Here is a 23650-nt window from a genome sequence, read left to right on the forward strand (position 1 = left end):
AGCACTGGATGGAGTGCATAATTCTCTCCTCCCTTTTTATCATCACAATAATCTCATGATGTAGGTTAGATTGACAGACAGAGCCCAAGGTTATTATTGCTTTCAAAAATTGCTTATAGTGCACAGTTAAAACATTTTCATGCCATTGAAATGCACTTCTGTAAAAACAACAACAACAAAAGCTATATATTTATTCAGCTATATCTCATTAGAAAATAGTGACATAAGACACCTGATAGCTTAGGGACTGCATCAGAATTACGCTCGTACATTGTAATCAACATCCTAATCTAACAAACAGGACAAAGCTAGCCAGCAAAAGCATATTTTGAAATATTGAGATAGATGATAGATAGATAGATAGATAGATAGATGATAGATGATAGATAGATAGATAGATAGATAGATAGATATTGTTTTATTTAAATGTATTTCTAATTGAGCTAATTGATATGCTGAAAACTGCATAGTACTGATGCAATAAAGGGTGGTCTATGAGATATAATGAATACATAATAAACATTTTAAATAATAAAAAATAAAAGGTGGTTTCTTCTAAAATACCACTGCTGGTACTAGTGGGGCACTAAGAAAAACATACTGACACAGAATCCAAAATATAAATATAGGCAGCTTCAGAATGTCTAGTATGCTGGCTTATCTAAGGTCAACTAATTTGTGTGTTGTCTTTTTCTCTTAACTCTTTATTTGTTTGCAGTTTCCACATAAGGTCACAAATTCTTATCAAGAATAAATACTGGGCCTATTACATTGCATGACTTTCCATGGAAACTGTCTGCCCAGAGCAGACAAAAACGCTGCCTTTCTCATATTGATCTCTGTCCTTCAGACAGGCATTGTTTTGCCTAGTGGTTAGAAAACAGAGTAACTGTTTTATTTCATAGAATCAGAGAAAGTAGTAATTGTAGAGTTGGAAGATCCCCTGATGGGCATATATTCCAACGCCCTGCAATTCAAAAATATATTGCCTGTTGGGCTCAAACCCACAACCCTGAGATTAAGAGTCTCATGCTCTACTGACTGAGCTATTCCTCTCATCCTATTGCCATATACTGTATTTTTCACTCTATAAGACACACTTTTCCCTCCTAAAAAGTAAGGGGAAATGTGTGTGTGTCTTATGGAGCAAATGCAGGCTGCACAGCTATCCCAGAAGCTAGAACAGCAAGAGGGATCACTGCGCAGCGCTCCCTCTCGCTGTTCTAGCTTAGCCGCGCGAAGCCTCTTCAGGGCAGGGGGAGCCTTCATCCCGCTGCCCTGAGGAGGTTTCGCGTGGCTATCCCAGAAGCCAGAACAGCAATCCCTCTTGCTGTTCTGGCTTTTGGGATTCAGCATATTTTTTTTCTTGTCTTCCTCCTCCAAAAACTAGGTGCGTCTTATGGTCTTATAGAGCGAAAAATACGGTAGTAGTTTTCTTTTAACTATCAGCTATTGATATATCTGCCCCTTGAGAAGTAAGATTCACTTTTTGCAGTCTCAGTTTCTCTATATCACTGACAAGAATGTTTGGTGTCCCATAGTCAGGAGGCCATTAAGCATCACTTTTGAAAAAGAGTATCCATTTATGCTGGGTAGAAATGTGAATACAGGACATTAGACTCCATCTAAATCCAGATGTTCTAGAATGATATGGACCACCCTTTCAAACAAAGGATATTCTTAATTTCCAAGGACCTTAATGTGTACTTAAACTGCAGCTATGGTTGAAGCATGCTTCAACTCGACTGTTACAGTACTTTGCTCTAGTACTGAATGTATACTTTGCTCTAGTACTGTATGTATACTTTGCTCTAGTACTGTATGTATACTAGTACTGAATGTATACTGAATGTTTAAGGTTGAAAAAACTTGCAAATTACAGTATGTGGAAACATAGGCGCCGAGTTGCACCCAGCGTTGAGGGGCCCATTGCTTGTGCATGACATCACATGCATGACACACGCACCCCAACCTGACCAGGCCGACTCGGCCCGCCATCTCCCCCCCCCATCAGCCGCCTTACCAATGCTTCACCCCGCACATCCCTGGCAGAGATTGTCATGGGCCAGGAGTTGGCTTCACCTGCTGAGCAGCAGCCTGAAGGAGCAGAAGGCGAAATGACTCCAACTGCTGCTGATCAGAGAGCCAGTGTGGTGTAGTAGTTAAGAGTGGTAGACTCGTAATCTGGTGAACCAGGTTCGTGTCTCCGCTCCTCCACATGCAGCTGTTGGGTGACCTTGGGCCAGTCACACTTCTCTGAAGTCCCTCAGCCCCACTCACCTCACAGAGTGTTTGTTGTGGGGGAGGAAGGGAAAGGAGAATGTTAGCCGCTTTGAGACTCCTTCGGGTAGTGATAAAGCGGGGTATCAAATCCAAACTCTTCTTGCTCCTGATGAGAATCAGCTGGCTCCAGCTTTCTTAAGCAGGGTTTTCAGCCTCAGTGAGTTGCTGGAAACAACATTTGTCATTCCTGGTCAGACCTTGCTGCTTCTCGTTTCTCGTGACCTTGGACCCTCAGATTTCATGCCCCCTGGATCATCTGACTACATGAACTGAGATGCTCGTGACCTTAGGATTGGACTGAATCTTGCATATGGAGTCTGCTTCCAGGCAAGTACCCCACTGAGATTCAGCTGGTTGGCTGGCTTCTCCCCCCACTGAGCTCTGCCATGGGTGGAAGCACAAGACTACGACAAAGATCACAGGAATGCCTTGCCGCATTCCTGGTGGCGATCACCAGTGTGCCTCCCCAGAAGGCACTCTGGCAACCACCAAAGGGAAGTGTGGGACAAAGCTTTATCCTGCCTCGTCCCTGGCAATCCTAAGGAGGTGGCATCTTCATCCTGGTGTATCCTTTTGAGGATCACTGTGGAATTTGGGGTGGCGACCCCCTTCTTGAACATATTGGGGGGCCTGCTCTCCCTGCCCTCCCCTATAGATGACACCCTGTTTGGAAACTAGTAGAGGTTTGTACACACTGGGAAATAGATCAAATGGTGCTATGCACACAGAAAATTAACACAACCCTTCACACAAGGACCTTAAATGTACCAACTCTGTTTTCTAGGTGGTAAAATGTGATCATTTTCAAGTTTTCATATTTCTTTTATGGGGCATGCAAACCACCACCAGACTCCTCAAAAGTAGCTTATTTGTACCAGTATGAATAAAGGTAAAGGGACCCCTGGCTATTAGGTCCAGTCGTGACCGACTCTGGGGCTGCGGCGCTCATCTCGCTTTATTGGCCAAGGGAGCCGGCATACAGCTTCCGGGTCATGTGGCCAGCATGACTAAGCCACTTCTGGCAAACCAGAGCAGCGCACAGAAACACCGTTTACCTTCCCGCTGGAGCGGTACCTATTTATCTACTTGCATTTTGACATGCTTTCAAACTGCTAGGTTGGTAGGAGCTGGGACCAAGCAACAGGAGCTCACCCCGTTGCGGGGATTCAAACCGCCGACCTTCTAATCGGAAAGTCCTAGGCTCTGTGGTTTAACCCACAGCGCCACCCGCGTCCCACCAGTATGAATAGATAGACGTAATAACAAAGTAGGACAGTATGAGCTGCAGTACTGTGGAGCCCTGTCCTAAGGACTCTTGAATGCCTGCTCATTGCATGGAGACAAGGTATTGTGAATCAGTCCTTTGTATACGGTAATTTCAGTATGACCTATTTTTGCACCTGCAAAAATAACCACTTGAAAGTAAGGATTTGATAATGGAAATAGGCTACACTCTTATATATTGTGGTCTCATGAAGTGATAACCAATGCCAGCCTCCACAGGGGACCCCAAAGCAGGCCTGCCCCCCAGAATGACATGCATGTTTGCCACTAGCCATGTAGTGACTGACTTCATGTCAAAATTCTTGGGGCTTTGCTTCCATGACTTTATTCCTTTAAAGGAACTACAAATCACTCACTGCAAATTAATCTGATGCTGTGATTTTGCGTACAAAAGATACTACTAGGGAGAGAGCTATATTTTTTCAGAGCTCCTTCTAACAGAAAGAGTTGTCATTCATAGTTCAGGATCTGTCGCTTTTCAGATAAGGCTAAAACAAATCAGACTATGGCACATTCCATTCTGCTCATACATTTGGGTGATAGGAGATTATTGCCAAGCGTAATGTCTAAATGTGTTTCTGGCATTATACATTGACTGAGCATGTTTGTAACATCTTTGGCCTCAGCAGAAATGTCTGCTTTTGGATCTATAGTGCTAAAATGATCAATTAGTCTGCATGGATGGATTGATCTGACGTGTGTCTAGTACAATAATAGTTATTAAACAAATATGGCATGCCACATGCAGCAGGTTACATCAGAACTGATTTCTTAAATATGACTCAGAGCTAAGCTAGCCCACATGAAGTTTATGTGCAGCAATCTGTTTATATTCTTTTCTTCTAACTTAAAATTTAAGGGCAGAATCCAGGTTAGGCTCACAGAAAGGCTTTTATGTATCCACTAATGGAAGAAAAGAGGAGCCAAGGTTTGCTCCCCCAATGCCCCTGAAAATAGGCTGCAGACCTGAGTAAGTCTTCTCACCAGTCAGAGAAATGGAGTGGTTTTGTTTTGGATCATTTCTTCATTTTGGTTTGACATCTCTTCCCATTATTCCAGTTGTCTAAAAACAAGGCATGGTAGAGACAACAATAGGATGGAAGGATGCTCAAGTTGCAGGGAACGTTTGCAGCCAAAGGCAACCTGACCTTTCACATAAAACTTAAAGAGGTCAGCGAGTGCCTTTTGGATCAAACTGTAAAACACCCACTCCTTTGACAACAAAAATGATGCTGACAGGTTGCCTAGATATGCCAGATGTCTCTGGGCAACATGTCAACATCACTCCTGTTGTTCAGGGCATGCTTTATGGTCTGCTGCAAGAGGCAATATCCAGCCTGCAATCTCTTATCTAATAATTTTTGGCTCCGATTGCTTTCTGCAAACTCTCACCTTGTTCCATCTAGCTGTTGACTGCCTTGTTTCTAAACAGCTTTTAAGAGGCAGCTGAAAAAGGATTGGCTTGTTTGTCCTTTGGTTCCTCCATCTCCACCCACCAGTTTAATTGCCTTAGATGTTGTTGGGTGTCAAATTTCCAAGGCAAGAGGAAGAGGTGTGGACCTAAGGGAAGACAGAGAGGTGGCGCAGGAAAGGGAGACTTGGGGAAGGTTTCCAGAGTTCGGCAGTTCATGACTAACAGTCAAGTTAAGCTGTGGTGTGAAATAGAGCAGAAAAATGAATGACAGGCCTCTGAGTCCACAAGGAAATACACTGCTGCAGCGTTTTGCAATGTGTTTCTCTGATTTGCCCCCTAGATAAGCTTTCAGATGAGCAACTGAAGGCTCATCAACCCCATATACTTGGGGTTTATCTGGTTATAGTGAGTGAGGAGGGACCTACCAGGGCTCTGCAGAACCCTTGTTTACTGTCAGCAGAAAGCCCAACATTCCACGCCAGAAACTGTTTGGATGCCCAACACTTTCCTCTTTGTGGTTCCTCTTGCCGTAGCATGTTCAGCTGTAGTGCTTTGCACCTTTATTGGAAAGTAAATTCCATTGGACTTGGTAGAACTTACTTCTGAACAAGCACACTTGGGATTGTGCTCTCAGTATGTTACCAGAATTCATCCAGAATTCATTCCTGTCGTATTTGTTCATCCTTTTGTTATTTAAAACATTTATTCACCACTTAATATATATATTTTTAATCTCTAGGTAGTATACAACATAAAACCAGTAAGCAATAGCTTTAAAAGAAAAAGACAACATGAAACCGGTGAAACAGCAGCATGAATGCGTATAAAAACAAATACAGGAATTCAGGCAATTTATACGAACGAAAACAGGGTCCAACCTTATGGGTCATGGAAAGCACGGGTGAAAAGATACGTTTTACAAGATATCAAAAACAAATGATGGCTGCTGCTTCACGTATGGGAGCTGAGCTGTCCCCACTGAACACAACCCCTGAAATGACTTAAGTAATCTTTTGTCAGGCCTTCAAGATTAACCATGAGGAGAGCCAAACTGCAAGAAATCACAAGTAATTAATATGCCCTCTGAAGTTCCACTGCTTAGGAAAAGTGTCACACCTACTGACTGAACAGTCCTGGGACTCGGCTAGACTGCTAAACAAAAAAGCGATTTATATGTGTTGTATGTGTGATATAACATTGTGCAACCAGATGGCGACGTGGAGTCCCGTTTTAATCTACTTGTTTTCCCTGTTTAAATTTACAAACGCTTTAAACTGAAATGCTTCTTTGATGTGTCTAGATCCAGCCCAGGCCATAGGGAAATAGGAAGCAGCCTTATATGGAGACAGCCCATTGGTTCATCTAGCTCAATACTGACTACACTGGCAGGGGAGGGGACATTCCCAGCCCTAACTGGAGACGTCAGGGATTAGACCTGGCACTAATGGATTCATAGCTTCCTTTCATACCCAGTATGAATCTTCTTCCCTAACAAGTCTTGTTGCTGTTGGTTCCTGGTTTTGAAAGAAGTGGCAATATATCTTAAATATTGGGAAATAATGAAGTTAGTCCATATGGGCAATAACCAACTCGGTCATATTCAGACTACACACAGTGAAATCTATAGACCTGTCAGTTGATTTCAATGGACCTGCTACTCTGATAAACGTTGGACCATCACCCTGTGGGTTTTGCAGTGTGGCTTCCCACTCTGCAGTAGGACACGAGGAGATTACAACGGCCTGGCTCCTTGTAGAAATGGCTTCTGAATTGTTTAGTGTGTGCACCAGTTGTTAGTTTTGACAGAGAGATGGATAGAGGCTACTGGAAGAGGATGTAGCTTAATTGGTTCCAGAACAGAAACATCTTTCTTCTAACTGCCTGAGGAACAACTGTAATATGTTTCATTCTCTGCCTGAATGGAATGCGGATCCTGGCTAAGACTATAATGGACTTTGTAGACATGTGTCTGTACATGTCTCCTCTTATTTCTTTTCTTAGTACAGTAACCTATACAAACGTTAACTTTTATGAGAAAGGTCTGCAACCAGTCCGTGACAGGGGATGTCAACAAGTCTAAAGACTTGAGGTAAAATTTCACATGCAGAGTATAAATTTGAAATGTCACATTAAACTTTGGTGAAATTGGTGTTGCCAGCTGAAAAAATATTTGCAAATTTGTGTTTCAGGTTTAATTTCATGTACCAAAATATGAAATAATGCATTGAATCAGAGTAACTATCATTTAGGGGATTTTGTTGGCTTCCACTATCGAGTCTAATTCAGAAATCATTTCTACAAACTGGACTTGTTTTTTAAATTTCTTTCTTAGCCAGGTATTCAAACTAAGTTCAAACTGGTATTTCAGAAATTTTTTATTCTTATTTTTATTTCAGAAATTCACCTCCTCCTCCCCCACATGTAGTAACTTTAAGGCTCTGTTACAAAGCAATGACATTATTGCTGGCTGACAAGTCTTAAGGCCTCAAGCCCAAGTGAAGCTTCCTGGAGAGAGATCTAAATCTTTAATTCAGCCCTGGAGTCTACGAGGCATGGATCCCTGAGCACACCCTTCTCTGGTCTGGGAAGGGCAAGATGTATAGATCAAGTAATCTTTCTGAGGGAATATCTTTATAACAGGAGCTGCTTGGTCTTCCTGGGCTGGACATTTTCACCTGCTCAGCTTCTGGATCTGATCTGGGAGTGAAGAGTGCTTCCAGGGCAGACTTCCTTTTTAATGAGGGGAGGACAGCCATAACCTATAGAACTGCATTATAAGAACATGAAGAACTTGGACTTGAGCTTACTTACCCCTCCTCCCTTCCATTCCTTTTTCCTCATGTGTCATGTATTTTTAGATTACAGACCTAAGGACAGGGACTGCCATGGTATGGATTTTTGTAAGCTGCTCTAAAAGCCTTTTCAGCTAAAGGACGCGGGTGGTGCTGTGGTCTAAACCACTGAGCCTCTTGGGCTTGTTGATTGGAAGGTTGGCATTTCAAATCCACGCGACGGGGTGAGCTCCTGCTGCTCTTTCCCAGCTCCTGCCAACCTAGTAGTTCAAAAAGCACACCAGTGCAAGTAGATAGATAGGTACTAATGGGGTAGGAAGGTAAATGGCATTTCCGTGCACTCTGGTTTCCGTCACGGTGTCCCATTGTGCCAGAAGCCATTTAGTCATGCTGGTCACATGAACAAAAAAACTGTCTGTTGACAAACGCCGGCTCTCTTGGCTTGAAAAGTGAGATGAGTGCCAAACCCCAGAGTCGCCTTTGACTGTACTTAACCATCAAGGGGTCCTTTACCTTTTTACCTTTTCCCATAAGGAAATGCCACAAATAAATAAATAGATGATAGATTAGATAGATAGATAGATAGATAGATAGATAGATAGATAGATAGATAGATATAGATAGATGATAGATAGATGTGTGGGGGTAAAATATATATCCTGCTTTTCTATGGCAATATTGACTCAACACAGCTGTGTGCGTGTGTGTGTGTGTGTGTGTATTGTGAACTGCCCTGAGACCTGGGGGTATATAGTGGTATACAAATTTAATAAAACAACAGCAGCATCGGCAACAACAACAATAGATAGCAGATGATAGATAGATAGATACTGTATCAGAAAGAGGCCTCCTTACCGTAAGGGTATTAGAGTTAGACTATTAAAAGGAAATAGCATATTTAAAGCACAAAATGTATTGATCAGAAATGCATCAGAGAGATGTGTCGTGGTTGTTTTTTGCACATTTCAGAAACATGCAATTTAATATTGCCTGCCTTCCCTCTCCTCGCTCTCAATTATCCCCACTTAGCTCATTCTCCTCAGGAAGTGGATTGCATAAAACATTAATGGACTCTGTCTGCCCGGTCTATGATCGCTCAGCCTCTTCTAACAACAGATGTTATTACAACTACTCTCCCTCCCACATTGCTTTTGTCAGTGTCACTATCAGTGAAACCAAATCAGCTTTTTCCTAGAGCAGCTGATTGATTGCTTCTCCTGCGACTTCTCTCTCTCTCTCTCTCTCTCTCTCTCTCTCTCTCTTTCATCTAGCGACTTGCTCTGGGACACCACAGGCAGTTTCTTCTGCTCTTTGAAAATAATCAATGGCAATTTTTTGAAGGAGGAGGAGGAGGAGGGTAGGGGGAAGAAACATGCTGGAAGAGAGAGCATTGTCCCCGGAGAGTACAGAGGAGGTGGGACAGTTAGTGAGCATAGCCCAGGGCCCAAGTTCCCTTCCTCGGGTCACTTTTAATGCTCCAGAGAAACCAGAAGAGGAAACGTCCCACAGAAGGCTGGGCAAATTAACCATCAAGTATAACCGAAAAGATCTTCAGAGATGGCTAGATCTGGAGGAGTGGATTGATGCCCAGTTGCAAGAGCTGTATCAGTACCAGGTGGGTAACTATTTGACTGGATAAAGACATCACACATAAGTCCAAAGAATTTTACCTATGCCAGGACTGTCTGTGGCACAATGTATGGCTTGGAATGGAATGGACATCTGTTTTGGTGATAAAGGAATGTGATTCACTATCACACTCATTAACTTGTTAAATTCTCCCACTCCCATTCTGCATGGATTACTGTGTGAGATTAGACTGGGGCTTAATGGTAGAGCCACAAAACGTCTGCCTGGAAAGGATCAGCTCATCCAACTCTCCACCCTGAGGCAAAGACATCTTATATCCAAAAAGCATTCCTGGCAGACACCTTTCTGCTCTTACCTTGGAAATTTCCAAGCCCGAGACCTCACCACCTTCTTAAGTAGCTTTTTCAGTTGTGGGAATGCTCCCATGATCAGAAAGTTTGTCTTAATCTTGAATTTAAATCTACTTCCTGCAACTAAAAGCCATTGTTTGTTGTCCTGAATGCAAGTTGAAAGAATGGATGACTGTTTCCCTTTTATTCTCCAATATCTCTAAAAATGTTTGGAGCATGTCTGGGTACCTTACAGAATTTCTGGATATTTTAGACTGGCCTCAAAGGATTTGCTTTCTTATTTAGGGCAGCCTTCCCCAGTTTAGTGCCCTCCCATCATCCCTGACCATTGTCCTGATGGCGGGGGCTGCTGGGAACCTGAATCTAAAACATCGAGGGTGGATCAGGGTGGGGAAGGTTGACTTTGATTGGCATCTGTCTGTCTCAGGAGACAATGAAGGGGTTTGCCTTGGGTGTATGTGTGAAGTCAAACTGTTGGGAAGTTACAGCGCCTGTTGGGTCTGTAGAGACCAATGCGGGAGAGACATGCTTTGTTGTAGCGGGGGCAGATGAAGGCCTCAAGTTGTGCTGTTGCAGATGCACCATGGCTTTTCTTCTCCCAGTGGTCATTCCTCTTCAGGTCATTGCTAAGGATACACAACTTGACTGCATGTCTCCAGACACTGTGCTTGTCTACAAAGGATTCCCACACAGCAGGGTCGATGTTGCCAACCTCAGGTCACATTTGCAGACATTTTTGTTACGCATAATTGATTTATGGCATGTGTGTCCTGCCCAATTTGCAAGGGCATTTTAATTTCACAACATCCCTTTGTGGAGATGATCAGCTGGGAGAGATTGAGAAATCTGTCCATAGTCATCCCAATGAGTTTTGTATCATGAACTTGAATAAATGTTTTCCATTTCCAAACTCACCTTGAACCATTTAATCCACATTTACTTTCTGTGGCTACTTTCACAATGGGCATTTTCTGTGGAACACCTACCCTCTGTTCACTCACTTTTTATGGGGAATCTGCATGATGTCAAAACATCCTCCCATGATGATCTTCTTCAACTTCCATCCTTTTCCAAAGCTCAATTTCCCAAGAGGTAGATGACCTATCAGGCAGCTGCTTATTAGGTTGTTGGGCAAGTTATGGATTGTATAGATTGCTCTAACAATTTCCTTCCCTATGATCCATCTCTCCTATCTATGAATCAGATATATTACTTTAACCCTTCCCTTCTCAAATAGCATTGCATTTATATCCATTTCTATTCTACTCTCCCCACGCATCACACCAAAGGGAGGTAACTATGATCAAGACTGCAGCAAGTGGAGGAAAGGGGGGGGGGACATTTAACCCTTTCCTCCATGCCCTTGCTGAAGTGAGAATTCTCTTCCTCCCCATGGACACTTGAGACTTGAAGGCACTGTCTAGTAGTCACAAGCCAAGCAGAGAGCATCCAGGACCTTGGACAGCTCCAAAAAGCCCCCTCTAAAACAGCCACAAGACCAGCTGTTGCAGCAGGGAGCTATAGCCTTTGTTGTTGTTTAGTCTAACCAAGCCTAAAGTGTGGCAGATTCCACTGCCCTGGAAGACCTCGTCTGCTGGTTAAAGGTCCCTTGCCTTATTTTGTAGTCTCTGAGTTCTACAAGGTTTGAGAGACAGAGGTAATGCAGGGGACTCACCCTTTAAATCAGAAGATAGTGGCAGGACTGTGTCTGCTAGCCCTGAGTAAGGCACTGTTTGTTCTTCCTCTAATGAGTAGCCTGAACTTCATCTGAACAATGCACTGCAAGGTTCCCAGGTCATGGGTCATGACACCTCAGCATTCGAGGCTGTTTTTCTTGGGGGGGGGGCTACCCACCTGGGTACATGTTGAATCCTAAAGACAATAAGCCTGAAAACAGAGTTGCTATTCCACTTGCAGCCTAAAGCAGGACAGCAATTATTGTGTCCGATTAATTATCCACACCTGGAAACACCTGAGATCTTTACCCATGCTTGTAGAGTCCTCTTCCATCTTGTCAGCTTTTGAACTATGGAACTTAAAACTCAACATAATACTCTAAATGAGGTCTCAGCAGGGTCCCTCAATAGCACTACTAAATTTCTAAGTTCAGAAGACCATTCAGTAATTTGATTGTACCTAAAATAAGGTTGTTTGTTTCATGAAATGCATGCACCACTTGATTGTATTTTTTTACCAACTTTTAAATATACAAAAAGCTAAACTATTAAAACAGATTAAAATCCACACCAGCATTTCTAAGCATCTGAGTAGGCTTGCCTAAACAATGTTTTTAACAAGTGCCAAGAAGAATATAGTGAAGATAGCTGCTTGATAGCAATTGGCAGGGAGTTCCAAAGTGTAGATGCTGACACACTATTGCGTTCTTATAAAGGCTGAATGAGTGTTATGTGGCATCTGTAATATTGCCAATTCTGCCAATCGAGGTGGAATTAGCCTATTGGGATCCTTTGCAGGGGATGAAGGAGGTTGAGGGAGCGTATTAACAACCAAACTAATTGTGGGCTATCTTTCACAATTTGGGTCATTGAGAAGAGTATTTCAAGCCTGTTTATGTACAGGCAGCATGTAAATGCCTGGCCCTCTTATCTCAGTTCCAAAGGTTGTTTTCCCTACACAGTTTTGCTGATGCTTTACTTTCCAGCAGCCTTATCCCTGCTTCTCAAAGGCAGGTAAAGGTGAGGATATTCAACATTATTGAAAGGAGGTTGTTAAGTAATCAAGACATTTGCTGACCTGTCTGTGTAATATGGAACTGAAATGCGACTGTGTGCATGTGTCACTAGCGGAGGTCTTAGAAAGGTAGAGGAGTAAACCATTTGAAATTCGCTTCAGTCAATCAAATTTATGTATTTATAAAGTTTACCTTCAGAGTAGCAATGGGTGGGCTAGATGAAGAAACAAAAACTGAAGGTGCTATGTGCCTCATTAAGTGTGCACACACATACACCTGAATGAAACAGAATCACCCTACCTGGGTAGCAGCCCTATATGAGATGCTACAGTATTTATTATCGTCACCAAATCCATAGTAATAATTCATTACAGCTGGGTGGAAATGAGAGGTTGGGGTAGATATTTTTTTTTCAGGGGATAAACAGCACAGGGAAACTCCCTCACCCCACAATCCTGATTCAGACTGGGGTCCTCCTGCAGCTGCTAAGAAAGGTGTGATTAGTTAAGAGCCCACAATTTAAAAAATGTGCTTAAAGTCACATCTCATTAACACTTGCTAGGCCACTGGAGCCATTGGAGCGTGGCAGGAGGCTCTTGATTGGCAGGTGCAAGTATCTGATCAAACAGAGTGCCAGGCACTAGCTAAAGAAAGATTCCGCCTGGGGACGTAACAGGAGTGGTTCTGCCTGAATAAACAGAGCTATGCCTGGCCAGGGGCCAGTTGACCAGCTTTAACCAGACTGGTAGACACGGTGGAGCTGGAGAAGCCCAGGCAGGATGGTGGGGAGGAAAGAGATGGTGGTTCCAGTGCCTTCTAAAAGCAATAGAGAAGGGGGAACCCCAAAACATGAAGGGCAGCGCCTGTGTAATTTGAGCATTGGTGATTCTGCTCCAGTTGCAGGAGGAGACAGAAGCCACAGCCGCTCCAGAGCCAGAAATCGACATTGAGGATCTTCTTGACGTCTCTAACGAGGAGCAGAAATCTAAACTGCAGGTTGGACAGAGGCACCTTTAACTGCCTATTTAGATGGTTTGTGGGGACCAAAGGAGCCTTTTCCAACGCTGCCATGTTAGTCATCATGAAAGGAGGTTCTCCATGAGCTGTTAAACACAGCGTGACTCAATGAGACAAAACCATCTGCCCCGCTTTTTTGATGTGGTACCTGAAAACGGAGTCCTCCACAACTAAATAACTGGAATTGCAGGGCGGGGTGGCATGGGGTGCAAGCTCTGTGTACCGTTTTTGCATGTGGTTGAATTCTGAGATTCAAAGCAGGCAGGCCATTTCTGACTTGGGAGTGTTTTGAGAGACTGTCCATAAAGTACATCAGTTTTAAACATATGAGTCTGCTTAATACAGAGTCAGATTATTGGCTCATGTGGCCCAGTGTGGTATACTCCTATTGCTGATAAGCGAAAGGCCATGGTTCAGTGCGAGAGCATTTGCTTTGCATACAGAAAGTCCCAGGGTCAATCCCCAGTAAATCCAGTTAGGCCTGGGAGAGGCCCCTGCCTGAAACCCTGGAGAACTGCCAATCAGGGTAGACTATACTGAGCTAGTTGGACCAATCATCTCACTCGCTATAAGGCAGCTTCCTGTGTTCTTTTGGCTGCCAACCAAAGAGATTTTGCTTCCTTGTCCCTGGGGGTAAAATGTAGAGGAAGATATATAGAGATATATAATTCAGATACATGCATAAATGTTTTATCTTATCTTGTAGGAAATTCTCCAGGAGTGTTCCAGACCTACAGAGGTGAGCATAGAGCAAGGCAACTGTCAGGGCTTTTAAAATTATTTTTCCAGGAAGTAATCAAGTGTATGCAGTACCAGCCCCTTTTTTGTTGTTGTTAAAAATTGTGGCACTTACTCTAACAACTTCATGGTGAGTACTGGCACCTATTTTTCTAGAAGAAGAAAAAGCACTGGTGATGCTTTAATATCACAGTGTTCTGCTCTAGGAATAGCTGAGCAGCCAGTTCTACAGATGTTTTGAAGCTATGTTTAGTGTGCATTGCTCATGCTTTCATTTTTCAGCCATACTTACACAGGTATAAATTATTTTATCCCAAACGGTTTGTGGCTCAACCAAGAGGTTTGGATAATGCCAAAATTTGGATAAACAGGAGTGCAGTTTATCTTCTCCAAATAGCACAAAGCTACTAGGGTTGAATGTGGTGGGTGGCCAAGATGGAAGTTCTACTTCTAAATATATTTGTTTTGAATGCAGTAGAGCCAAACTCACTTAAGAAGGGCTGTAGCTCAGTGGTAGAAGGTCTCAGGTTCAATTCCTACCATCTCCAGATAGGTCTGGATATGTCCCCCTCTGTGAAAGCCTGGAGAACTATGGCCAGCCAGAATAGACAATGCTGAACTAGATGGACAATGGCCTGACATGCTATAAGGCAGCCTTCCTATGTTCAAACTATAGGCTACTCTTAAGGTGCAGCTATGTATCAAGTATCATTTTCCTTAACTGCAAGCATATGGGGAAGAGATTATTACAGGGAAGTTAGTGGGGGCTTATTTCTTCCCTCTCCAGTGCAATCAGAGCCAAAATTGGCTTCCTTGTGCAGCTAAAATGCTTAAGGGGAAAAATTCCCATTGATTACAATGGTAAGTTTTCTTTGTAAGTATTGTAGTCATGCTGGAGGGGAGGAAGATTTTGGTTCTGATCACACAAGGGATGTTCAGCCTTCCTTGCAAGGATCACACACACACACACACCCCTACACCTGTACTTAAGAAAGGGAAAACTTGATAAGGTTTAATATCAGGCAGACATTAGTTTGGCCCTAAGAGAACTAATCAGTCCTCATGGCATTCATTCCACTTCCTTCTACCTGTGTTGGTTCATCCATGGAGTCACTATCATCAACTTTCCCTTCAAGGTTAACACCCATCCCTCATGCAGAGAGCTGCACATGAGCTAGGCGACTGTGTTGTTATGCAAAGGACACCACTAGTTTTCATTCATTTCAATCGGTCTACTCAGAGAAAATTAGTTGCATACCACCACCCTGTAATTATGTTTGGAAGGGAAATCAATCGGGTTATCTATTGAAATAGGACTCTGAACTATATTGTGTGCTACAGCTGAAGGAGGCAAGATTTTCCTTCTCCACAACTAGTGGCAGTTGAACTTCTTGACTCACCATTGCTGATCTCCATGGTAACTTGACCAATCCTTGTAGAAGTTGTTCAAAGGTGACTACACAACAAGCAGGGTTGGTGAATGATTTACTTGTGAACAATAAGAGAGCGCTCAGGTGTGTCTGGGTAGAAAGTGAAACCCACCAATAACGGTGCTAGCTTGAAGCATTACAAGAGGTAACACACAAAGTCCATCACTCGTACAATTGGATGTGTGCAAAATAGTCACCACCTGTACAGCTAGCGGGGTATAAGCACATGGAAGGTGGCTTCTAGATGTGTAACTCAAGCGGGATGAAGGGCAATATGTGATCTAGCTTCAGGACTGCGTCCCTCTCATTCTGTTAGAAAATAGCACCAGTAATCTTCAGTTACTAAAGGGCAAGTAGAGGCTTACATGGCTGAATTGTGCCTGCAGCAGGGTTTGGTGGAAGGCCAGGATATGCATTTAACAAATAAATGAACAAATACATGTTCCTCCAGACAAAAAAAAAAAAAAGGCCAAAAAAACTGAGTGTCAAGAAATAGGTATGCCAGGAAGAAGCATTCTAGCTTAGCCTGTTTTCTAAGCAGGAACTATTTTCAAGTAGATGAGTATTCAGACATAAGAGTTGCCACCTGCAGTCTGAAGTGGTACAGTCCAGAACCTCAATTGCTGTGCTTTTGGTATGCATGACTTACATTTAAATTGCTTGATCAGCTGAGTCTCTCCATTCTACTTGCACTCCAGGGTAGAATGGTTGAAGTTCCCCAAGAACAGATTTCAATTTATATTTATAAATTGGTTGGCATTTGGTTTATATTTAAATAAATCCCCTTATGGTGATCTTAGCAGATAGGGGGGAGAAGAATCTGTCTTGTAGTTGATCCTGTTTCTTAAAAATACATGGCAATTCTTCTCCCACCTGTCTGCTAAGATCTCCGTTGCATGAATGGCTTTTCACAAAGTGCATAGCAAGTATGGGGACCCCAGTCCAGACTGGAACCCTGGTACTGGTGGGAGAGGGCCTTTAACCTTTTGCCCCTGCTGCAGTCCTGATCCAGCCTGGGGCAGGGGAAGAGGGGAGGACACAAGACCTGGGTGTCACCACTATATGTCTTCATTTGGCCTGGAGAACCGGTGTGAACTAAAAACCGCTTTGTAGGGTTACAGAGAGGAGGAAGGCCTACCATCTGCATTAAAAGAACAGCTCCATTGGTGTGAACAGGAGCTTCTGTTCCAATGCAAAAAGTGGGTCTGGGGACATAGATCCACACTGGAACTGCAATGTGGACCACGCCAAGATCCCCATCGAGAGTGGGGGCCCTGCACTTGCTATTTACTTACTTAACAAAATAACTTTGCAATTGGTAATGGCGCAGAAGACGTTTTGTCTCCTTGTGCCCCAAAGCCACCGTGTCAAACAGGCTGGCCTCAGGCCAGCGAGGGTCAGGGCTTCTGAATCTTTAATAGCTTGAAAGAAGGAGTTTCAGCAAGTCTGTCATGTCAACTCCAGGCTCATCCAGACTTCTTTTTGTGCTGCATTTCTAGGAACAGACCTGTGCCTTAAAGTGTCTAAGGGCTTTTGCAGTGAAAACTCGCTCTTTGCCTCTGAATCAGAGCAAATGGCAATCTGCAGAAAACTCAAATTGCTGTTTGTTCCGAGCTAGTTAAGGAAGCTACACCCACCAAGTTTCCTCTTCTACACAGCTACTGCACCATTGTTTATTTGCATGCCACTTATCCATGGAAAACCATACCCAAACCAGCTCATATCAAAGTTTACATAAGATAATTCACTAGCAATTATACGACATAACAAAATGTAAATAGTCATGTAAGCAATATGCCAATGAAAACATCTCATTATAATGAAACTATAATAAAATTAAACAATCTGCTGGTAATTCCTAATAAAGGCCTAGCAATAAAAATACAAGAACATAACAGCGCAACGTCTCAGCCACAGTAACAACCCTAAACAATACTCCACCCTGATCGCCTGAAAACCTTAATCTTACCCTATTTTAGCCCCCCCGGGGGGGGCAGCTTTTAATTATGGCTTAAAGGTAAAGGTAAAGGGTCCATTAGGTCCAGTCGTGACCGACTCTGGGGTTGCGGCGCTCATCTCTCTTTACTGGCCGAGGGAGCTGGCATACATGGCCAGCATGACTAAGCCGCTTCTGGCGAACAAGAGCAGCGCACGGAAACGCCGTTTACCTTCCCGCCGGAGCGGTACCTATTTATCTACTTGCACTTTGACGTGCTTCCGAACTGCTAGGTTGGCAGGATCAGGGACCGAGCAGTGGGAGCTCACCCCGTTGCGGGGATTCGAACTGCCGACCTTCTGATCGGCAAGTCCTAGGCTCAGTGTTTAACCCACAGCGCCACCCGCGTCCCTAATTATGGCTTAGCTGCTTCCTAATGCTTTGCAAGAGGAACACGCCAGGAGGTTGTAAAGATCCAGCTACTTTTAATTTGGTGGAGGGTGAGTTAACTGTATGAATTAAAACCTTGTTTTAATGGATTTTGATTCAGGACTTTGTTACAGAACTGCTCGATCGATTGAAAGGTCTCAGGAGAATGGCCAACAATCAAAAGAAATGAACCGCGATGACAAAAACCTGTAACACAAAATGCATCATCCCGTGGAAGAGAATTATTAGAAGACACAGGGATGGAATTCCAGCGCTGCCTGATATCGTACACATCAGATTCTAAAGCATCCATCTTCATTAGCCCCTTGGATTTCTATCTGCAAGCAGTAGCTTGTTTGTGGGGAGGAGAGGCCATAGCTCAGGAGGCAGATCAGATGCATTGCTGGTCAAAGCTCCCAGATTCAGTTCCTGACATCTCCATTTGAAAAACACTTATGGAGCAGGGCGGGGAAAGATCTCTGCTCAAAGCTCCGGAGAGGTAACATGGAACTAGACATGCCAATGCTCAGACTGTTAGAATCAAGCTAGGTCTTTAAGAACAGGGACAGGGAGTCTGTGTCTCCCCAGATGTTGCTGGATTTCAGCCCCCATTGAATCCTCCCAGTGTGGCCTTTGCTCAAGGGTGCTGGAGAGCAGGGTGGGGAGGGAACAGCTGTTATGGGAGGGAAGCATCTCTTTCCTCTTTGCATTAAATCAGGGAGGGGAACCTTTGGTCCTGCAGATGTTGCCAGGCTCCCAACTTAGCTTGAGCCAGCATGAAAACTAAGGGCCACCAGATTGTTGTTGTTATTATTAAATGTGTATACTGCCCTTCATCTGAAGATCACAGGGCAGCTCACAACATAAAAATACAAACACGAAATACGTAAATCCCTTGTTGCCCTCCACCCATTGTGTCATGTTTTTGAGGGATGGGGAACCTGGGGCTCTTGTTGTTGGACTCCGGCTTCCATCATCCCTGATGCTGGCAGGGTTTGGTGGGAGTCAGAAGACAGCAACAGCAGATTCTTTGCCCCTGAATTAGAGTATGGGGGACAGGACAAGTCCCTCAAGCGGTACAGGTTATCTGTTTGTATGATGGCATTTGCAAGGAATAATAATTTTCAGTTGAATATTTTTGTGCTTCTTAATATGAATGTATGCACCAGACATTTAAAGCACACAGTTTCCTCATAAATCCTGGGAACTGTATTTTGTAAGGGTAGTGGAAATTATAGCTCTGTGAGGGGCATTCTACAGTTCCCTGGATCTTTTTTGGATTTAAAAATGTATTATAAATATATGGTGTGTGCATAGCCTAAGAGAAGCATTTATTCAAATTTATCAGACTCCCCAGTTTTCATTGACATCACCTCTGAGATCAGTCTTTAAAAACATTTTTCCTGCCTAAAGTGATTTCCAGCTTTTCTTCCATCAACGATACAGCTGATAAGGTAAGGCACAGGAAACAGAGTCATACAGTGAAGAACGACATCATGATGGGGGTTTACAACTGGAGTATCCTATCTTTGTTACATACCTATGCACCATTCAAAATGCAGAAAGCTGACAGAATGCCAAAAATGGGAAGCGGGGAAGTCAAGTTTTCAGTGTAAGAGGGGAAGAAGTTGGACATGGGGAAGTGGATTTAGCTCAGCCCTTGATTATTTCTCTCTTTCATGGATAAATGCTCTTAGGTAATTGCACGTGGCTTAGCTACCAGAGTCTAGAATCCAAAAATACTGAGGCATGGGAGTTTCTAGCAGCTAAACGTGAAGGAGGTGGGAGATGAAATACCTGAGCTGCTGCAGATCTGTGAGTTTTCTTGAGTAACACATGTCCATTCATGTAATTACAAGGTGGGGTTTCCTGTCCTTTTTATTTCCTATTCTGAGGAATACACACTGGTGACTAAGGCAATGTTGAGATCGTTCATTCTGCTGAGCAATGGGAATGACTTCACCAAAAGATCTGTGCTCTTTCAGGCACCAGGGCTGCATCCATAGCAAAAACCTGTGTTCACTGTTGCTTTTTTCCCCTTTCAAATATTGTGTTTCAGCACAAACACCTCAAGCATGTGATAGTTTGGGATGCATAAGGAGTTAACAAAAATGTATTTTTGCCTTTCATTTCAATCGCTTTGTACAATGTCTTCATCATCATCATCATCATCATGTTTAAGAGGTACATTTTCTATGGCCTCAGTGTGGTCTTTCCAATGTCACAATTCCCATGCCCCCATCTCCAGGTGTATTTCACTTGCCACATTGTGAATGGAGGTGACTGTATAATGCTTGGTAGCTAATCTGTGGCATGGGTGCTGTAAATGGCACAAGGAACACAGGTCTGTGCCATTCCTGGACCAGAGCAAGCGGGTCTCTGGGCAGAGGTGGATTTCGGGGAGCATGACCAGCTTGCCCCCACTGGGCTGCAGGGCCCCCCACAACTATGACTTCGAACAGATGAGAGACGGGGGCACCGCTGAAATTTGAAAGCCCAAAGTCTGCCACTGTTGTGGCAGAAAGCTTGGACTATGTGCCTGCCTCTCTCACCTGCCTTGAGATCTAGAGCTTGGTCTCATATCTCTGTCTACTGAACTACACATATAGTTTGGGTTTCAGGCCAATTTCTCTGTCTGTCTGCAAGAGATCCATTGTTAGGTTACTTCTGAAACTGAAACACGCCATGGATAGTGTAAGAGGAGAGCAGCATGTACAGTGGTACCTTGGTTTTTGAACAGCTTAGTTCCCAAATGTCGCAAACCCAGAAGTGACTGTTCCAGTTTGTGAACTATTTTTGGAAGTCAAACATCCAACAGGGCTACTGCAGCTTCTGATCAGAAGCTGCAATTTGGTTTTTGAATGTTTTGGAAGTTGAGCACACTTTTGGAACGGATTCTGTTCGACTTCCAAGATACGACTGTACTGCACTGCAACATGCTTCCAGGCAACGTCTTCTGCTCGCACACTATGCTCACATGCATTACAAACACACCACCTGAAGGAAAACACTCATTTCACCATTCTTCAAACCGCCTGGCTAGCTCAGTCCTCCTAACAAACTGATCACAGTGCACTGAGCCTCATATTAGAAATGTTGTGTCTGTTTCCCTCTCTTTCCTACATGCGTTTTCTTTGCAGTACTTGCTGGGCAAGTTGCTCAAGTCCATAAAACACACTCGAGAACGACAAACAACAAACACAAAGGGTCAAACTGAGGTTGAAGAAGAAATTATATTTGTGGAAAAATACAGCATCAAGGAACTAAAACCGACGCTTCCTTCTCCAGCAGGCAGTTTCATGCATCTTTTTGCATGAATGCGTTTAAGCACAACATGCCACAGAAGGCATTGTAAAGAAAGCCTGTCACTGACTTCAGAATTTGTAAGAACTGAAATCTCTGTGGGGAGAAAGTGACTACGTGCTTCTGGGCCAGTTCGTATTCCCCACCCTGCTCTATAGCTGTCTTGGTTCAATCCCCTTTCCTTCCCTTTCAGCAGATAGTCTGAAAAAAAGGACACGCACACAAAGACCAACATGAAGAAAGCTTCGATCCAAGGGCAGGGCCCATAGTGGTTAAAAATAAAACCTGGCAGACTGGTTACTGAAACAACTCAAGGGAGAATAAGCTGGATGTCAAATAGATTGTCACCTCTGAGCAGGCAGACTGCTCCTCCCTTTTTCCCCATCCTGTCTTCTTCAACACGGTCCAAATATGCTAACCACAAACACAGCAGCAAAAACTGCTCTGTCTGAAACCTGCTGTCCATACTAAGCAAATCCGAGCTGACAGTGCATGACTAGACACTACAACTATAAATGTTGTGGTTCAGCTACTAATCGTTTCTACGAAAGTGAGACTGCCTTTAAAATTCTTATCCTGCCCCCTAACAGCCATCCAGCCCCCATGATTATGCATCTGGATTCTGCATCAGGCACACTTCTGCTTCACTGTGGACATAATGCTAATATGGGATGCTGATGCTTTTTAGGGGAAATCCTGACATTCAAGCCTCTGCAGCCACAGACCTCTGAGTGGGGCAGTCCATCACAAATTACTGAATGCACAATTCCTGGTAGATACAAGCCATGCATCTGAGCGTTGGGGGGGGGGGGTTTATGCTAAAGTGCTTCTGTTTATTTCAACCCATCTTCCTGTTAAAACACTATTTGTTTTCTCTTTGGGCGGTGTCCAGATCCGATGATGGGCATGTTACTCTAGCACTAGTCATTGTCCGGGTATTACTTGCTCTATTCAGAGTAATTACCACCATTCACACTGAAAGGAAATGGTCTGTATGTGCTTCTTTGTCAGCTCACACCTGCCCATCCAGACTCCTGCCAAGTGCCTGGCTTCCCAGGTAGACTGCCCTTCTGTTCACCCTAGATGGAAACACGCAGAAGAGGCCACCAATCCACCCAAGAGTGTGTTGCAATTGCAAACCAGCTGCTACAGAACACAGCTTTATGCCCAACCTCCTCTGGCTATTTAAATTGTTTAGAGGAGAGATGCATCAGGAACCCATGCCCACCCAGCTATGAATTCTCAAAATGTTTTTACCGCCTTCAGTTCAGACATGCGGAGTCCTCCAGTCACCTTGGTTCACATGTCCGAGAATGCCATTTCCTTGAGTTAGAGGAAAGCAGAAGATCTGGACACCAGTAAGAGCCAATGAAGAACATTGCTTCGCATCCAGTGGCGCCATCCCGTTCACAAAAGGACTTCCACAATGGAACTTCCCTTTTCTCTCCTGTTCTGGGGGTTTGCCAATGCTGGCAGTTCCCTCACTGCAAGAAGCGAAGTTACAGGGAACCAGGCAGAGGGCCTTCTCTGTAGTGGCACCCTCCCTGTGGAACGCCCTCCCATCAGATGTCAAGGAAATAAACAACTATCTGACTTTTAGAAGACATCTGAAGGCAGCCCTGTTTAGGGAAGTTTTTAATGACTGGTGTTTTACAGTGTTTTTAATATTTTGTTGGAAGCTGCCCAGAGTGGCTGGGGAAACCCAGCCAGATGGGCAGGATATAAATAATAAATTATTATATTATTATTACTGCGACATGGGGAAATGAGAGAGAGGGGAAGTTCCACTGCAAAAGTCCTTGCAGGATGACTTCATTGGATGCAACCCCATTGTTTATAATTTCATTTACCTCACCACTTGGATTTTTCACTTCAGATGCCAAAACGTCTTCGGCAAACCCTACAACATGGCCGACTAGGACAAGCAGGGCAGATGAAGTGACTGGCTGCACCAGCCTGCCTCCTCCCCCTCCCCCAGTTCCTTGTAGGGGTGTGATATGCTCTGATACAAGGGAAGTGTGACCGGAACGAATAAAAATACAGTGGGCAAACCTCTGTCTGCCGCACTCTCCAGAAGGGATAGTTCTAGCAAAACCTAGCACAGAGAAGATAAAATAGCATACACTTGAAGCATAAAAGTAGTCAGAAGCAGTTTGCTGGATGGAGTGGAGCCATAATGCTAGTTTTGCAATGTGTGTGTGTGTGTCTCACTGTTGCTTACAATGAGAGAAAGGGACAACATGCAGAGCGGAGGGTAAGTCAGCACAGTACAAACATACTGGCAGGAGTGCTGGATTGGGTCCCATGCCTTTGCACTTCACCAGCCTTCCCACAATCTCTGCCCTGCCCCCCCCCCCCCAAGCCACTTCTAAAAGAAGCAATGTAAGGGGTG

General features: G+C 43.9%; 1 protein-coding gene across 2 annotated transcripts; it reads left to right on the forward strand.

The window, feature by feature from the left end:
* Nucleotides 1–8712: 8712 nt before the first annotated feature.
* PPP1R14D (protein phosphatase 1 regulatory inhibitor subunit 14D) lies at nt 8713–22928 on the forward strand. 2 transcript variants are annotated; one of them, XM_083621633.1, is made up of 4 exons: nt 8713–9388; nt 13303–13401; nt 14129–14161; nt 18090–22928. In XM_083621633.1, exons 1-4 carry the CDS (start codon nt 9146–9148, stop codon nt 18105–18107), a joined length of 393 nt encoding a protein of 130 aa, XP_083477759.1. In that variant the 5' UTR covers nt 8713–9145; the 3' UTR covers nt 18108–22928. The 2 variants fall into 2 exon arrangements, with proteins under 2 accessions (XP_083477759.1, XP_083477758.1); XM_083621632.1 differs by having other exon boundaries at nt 8716–9388; nt 18077–22928.
* The last annotated feature ends 722 nt before the right edge of the window (nt 22929–23650 follow it).

Source organism: Podarcis filfolensis (assembly GCF_964270895.1).
Source record: "Podarcis filfolensis genome assembly, chromosome: 1".
NCBI lineage: Eukaryota > Metazoa > Chordata > Lepidosauria > Squamata > Lacertidae > Podarcis > Podarcis filfolensis.

Excerpts from the sequence above, each read along its gene's own strand:
- PPP1R14D (XM_083621632.1), top strand. The coding sequence starts at position 9,146 with ATGCTGGAAGAGAGAGCATTGTCCCCGGAGAGTACAGAGGAGGTGGGA. Across the intron at positions 9,389-13,302 it reads AAGAGCTGTATCAGTACCAG|TTGCAGGAGGAGACAGAAGC; the intron begins GTGGGTAACTAT and ends ATTCTGCTCCAG. Across the intron at positions 14,162-18,076 it reads AGTGTTCCAGACCTACAGAG|GACTTTGTTACAGAACTGCT; the intron begins GTGAGCATAGAG and ends ATTTTGATTCAG.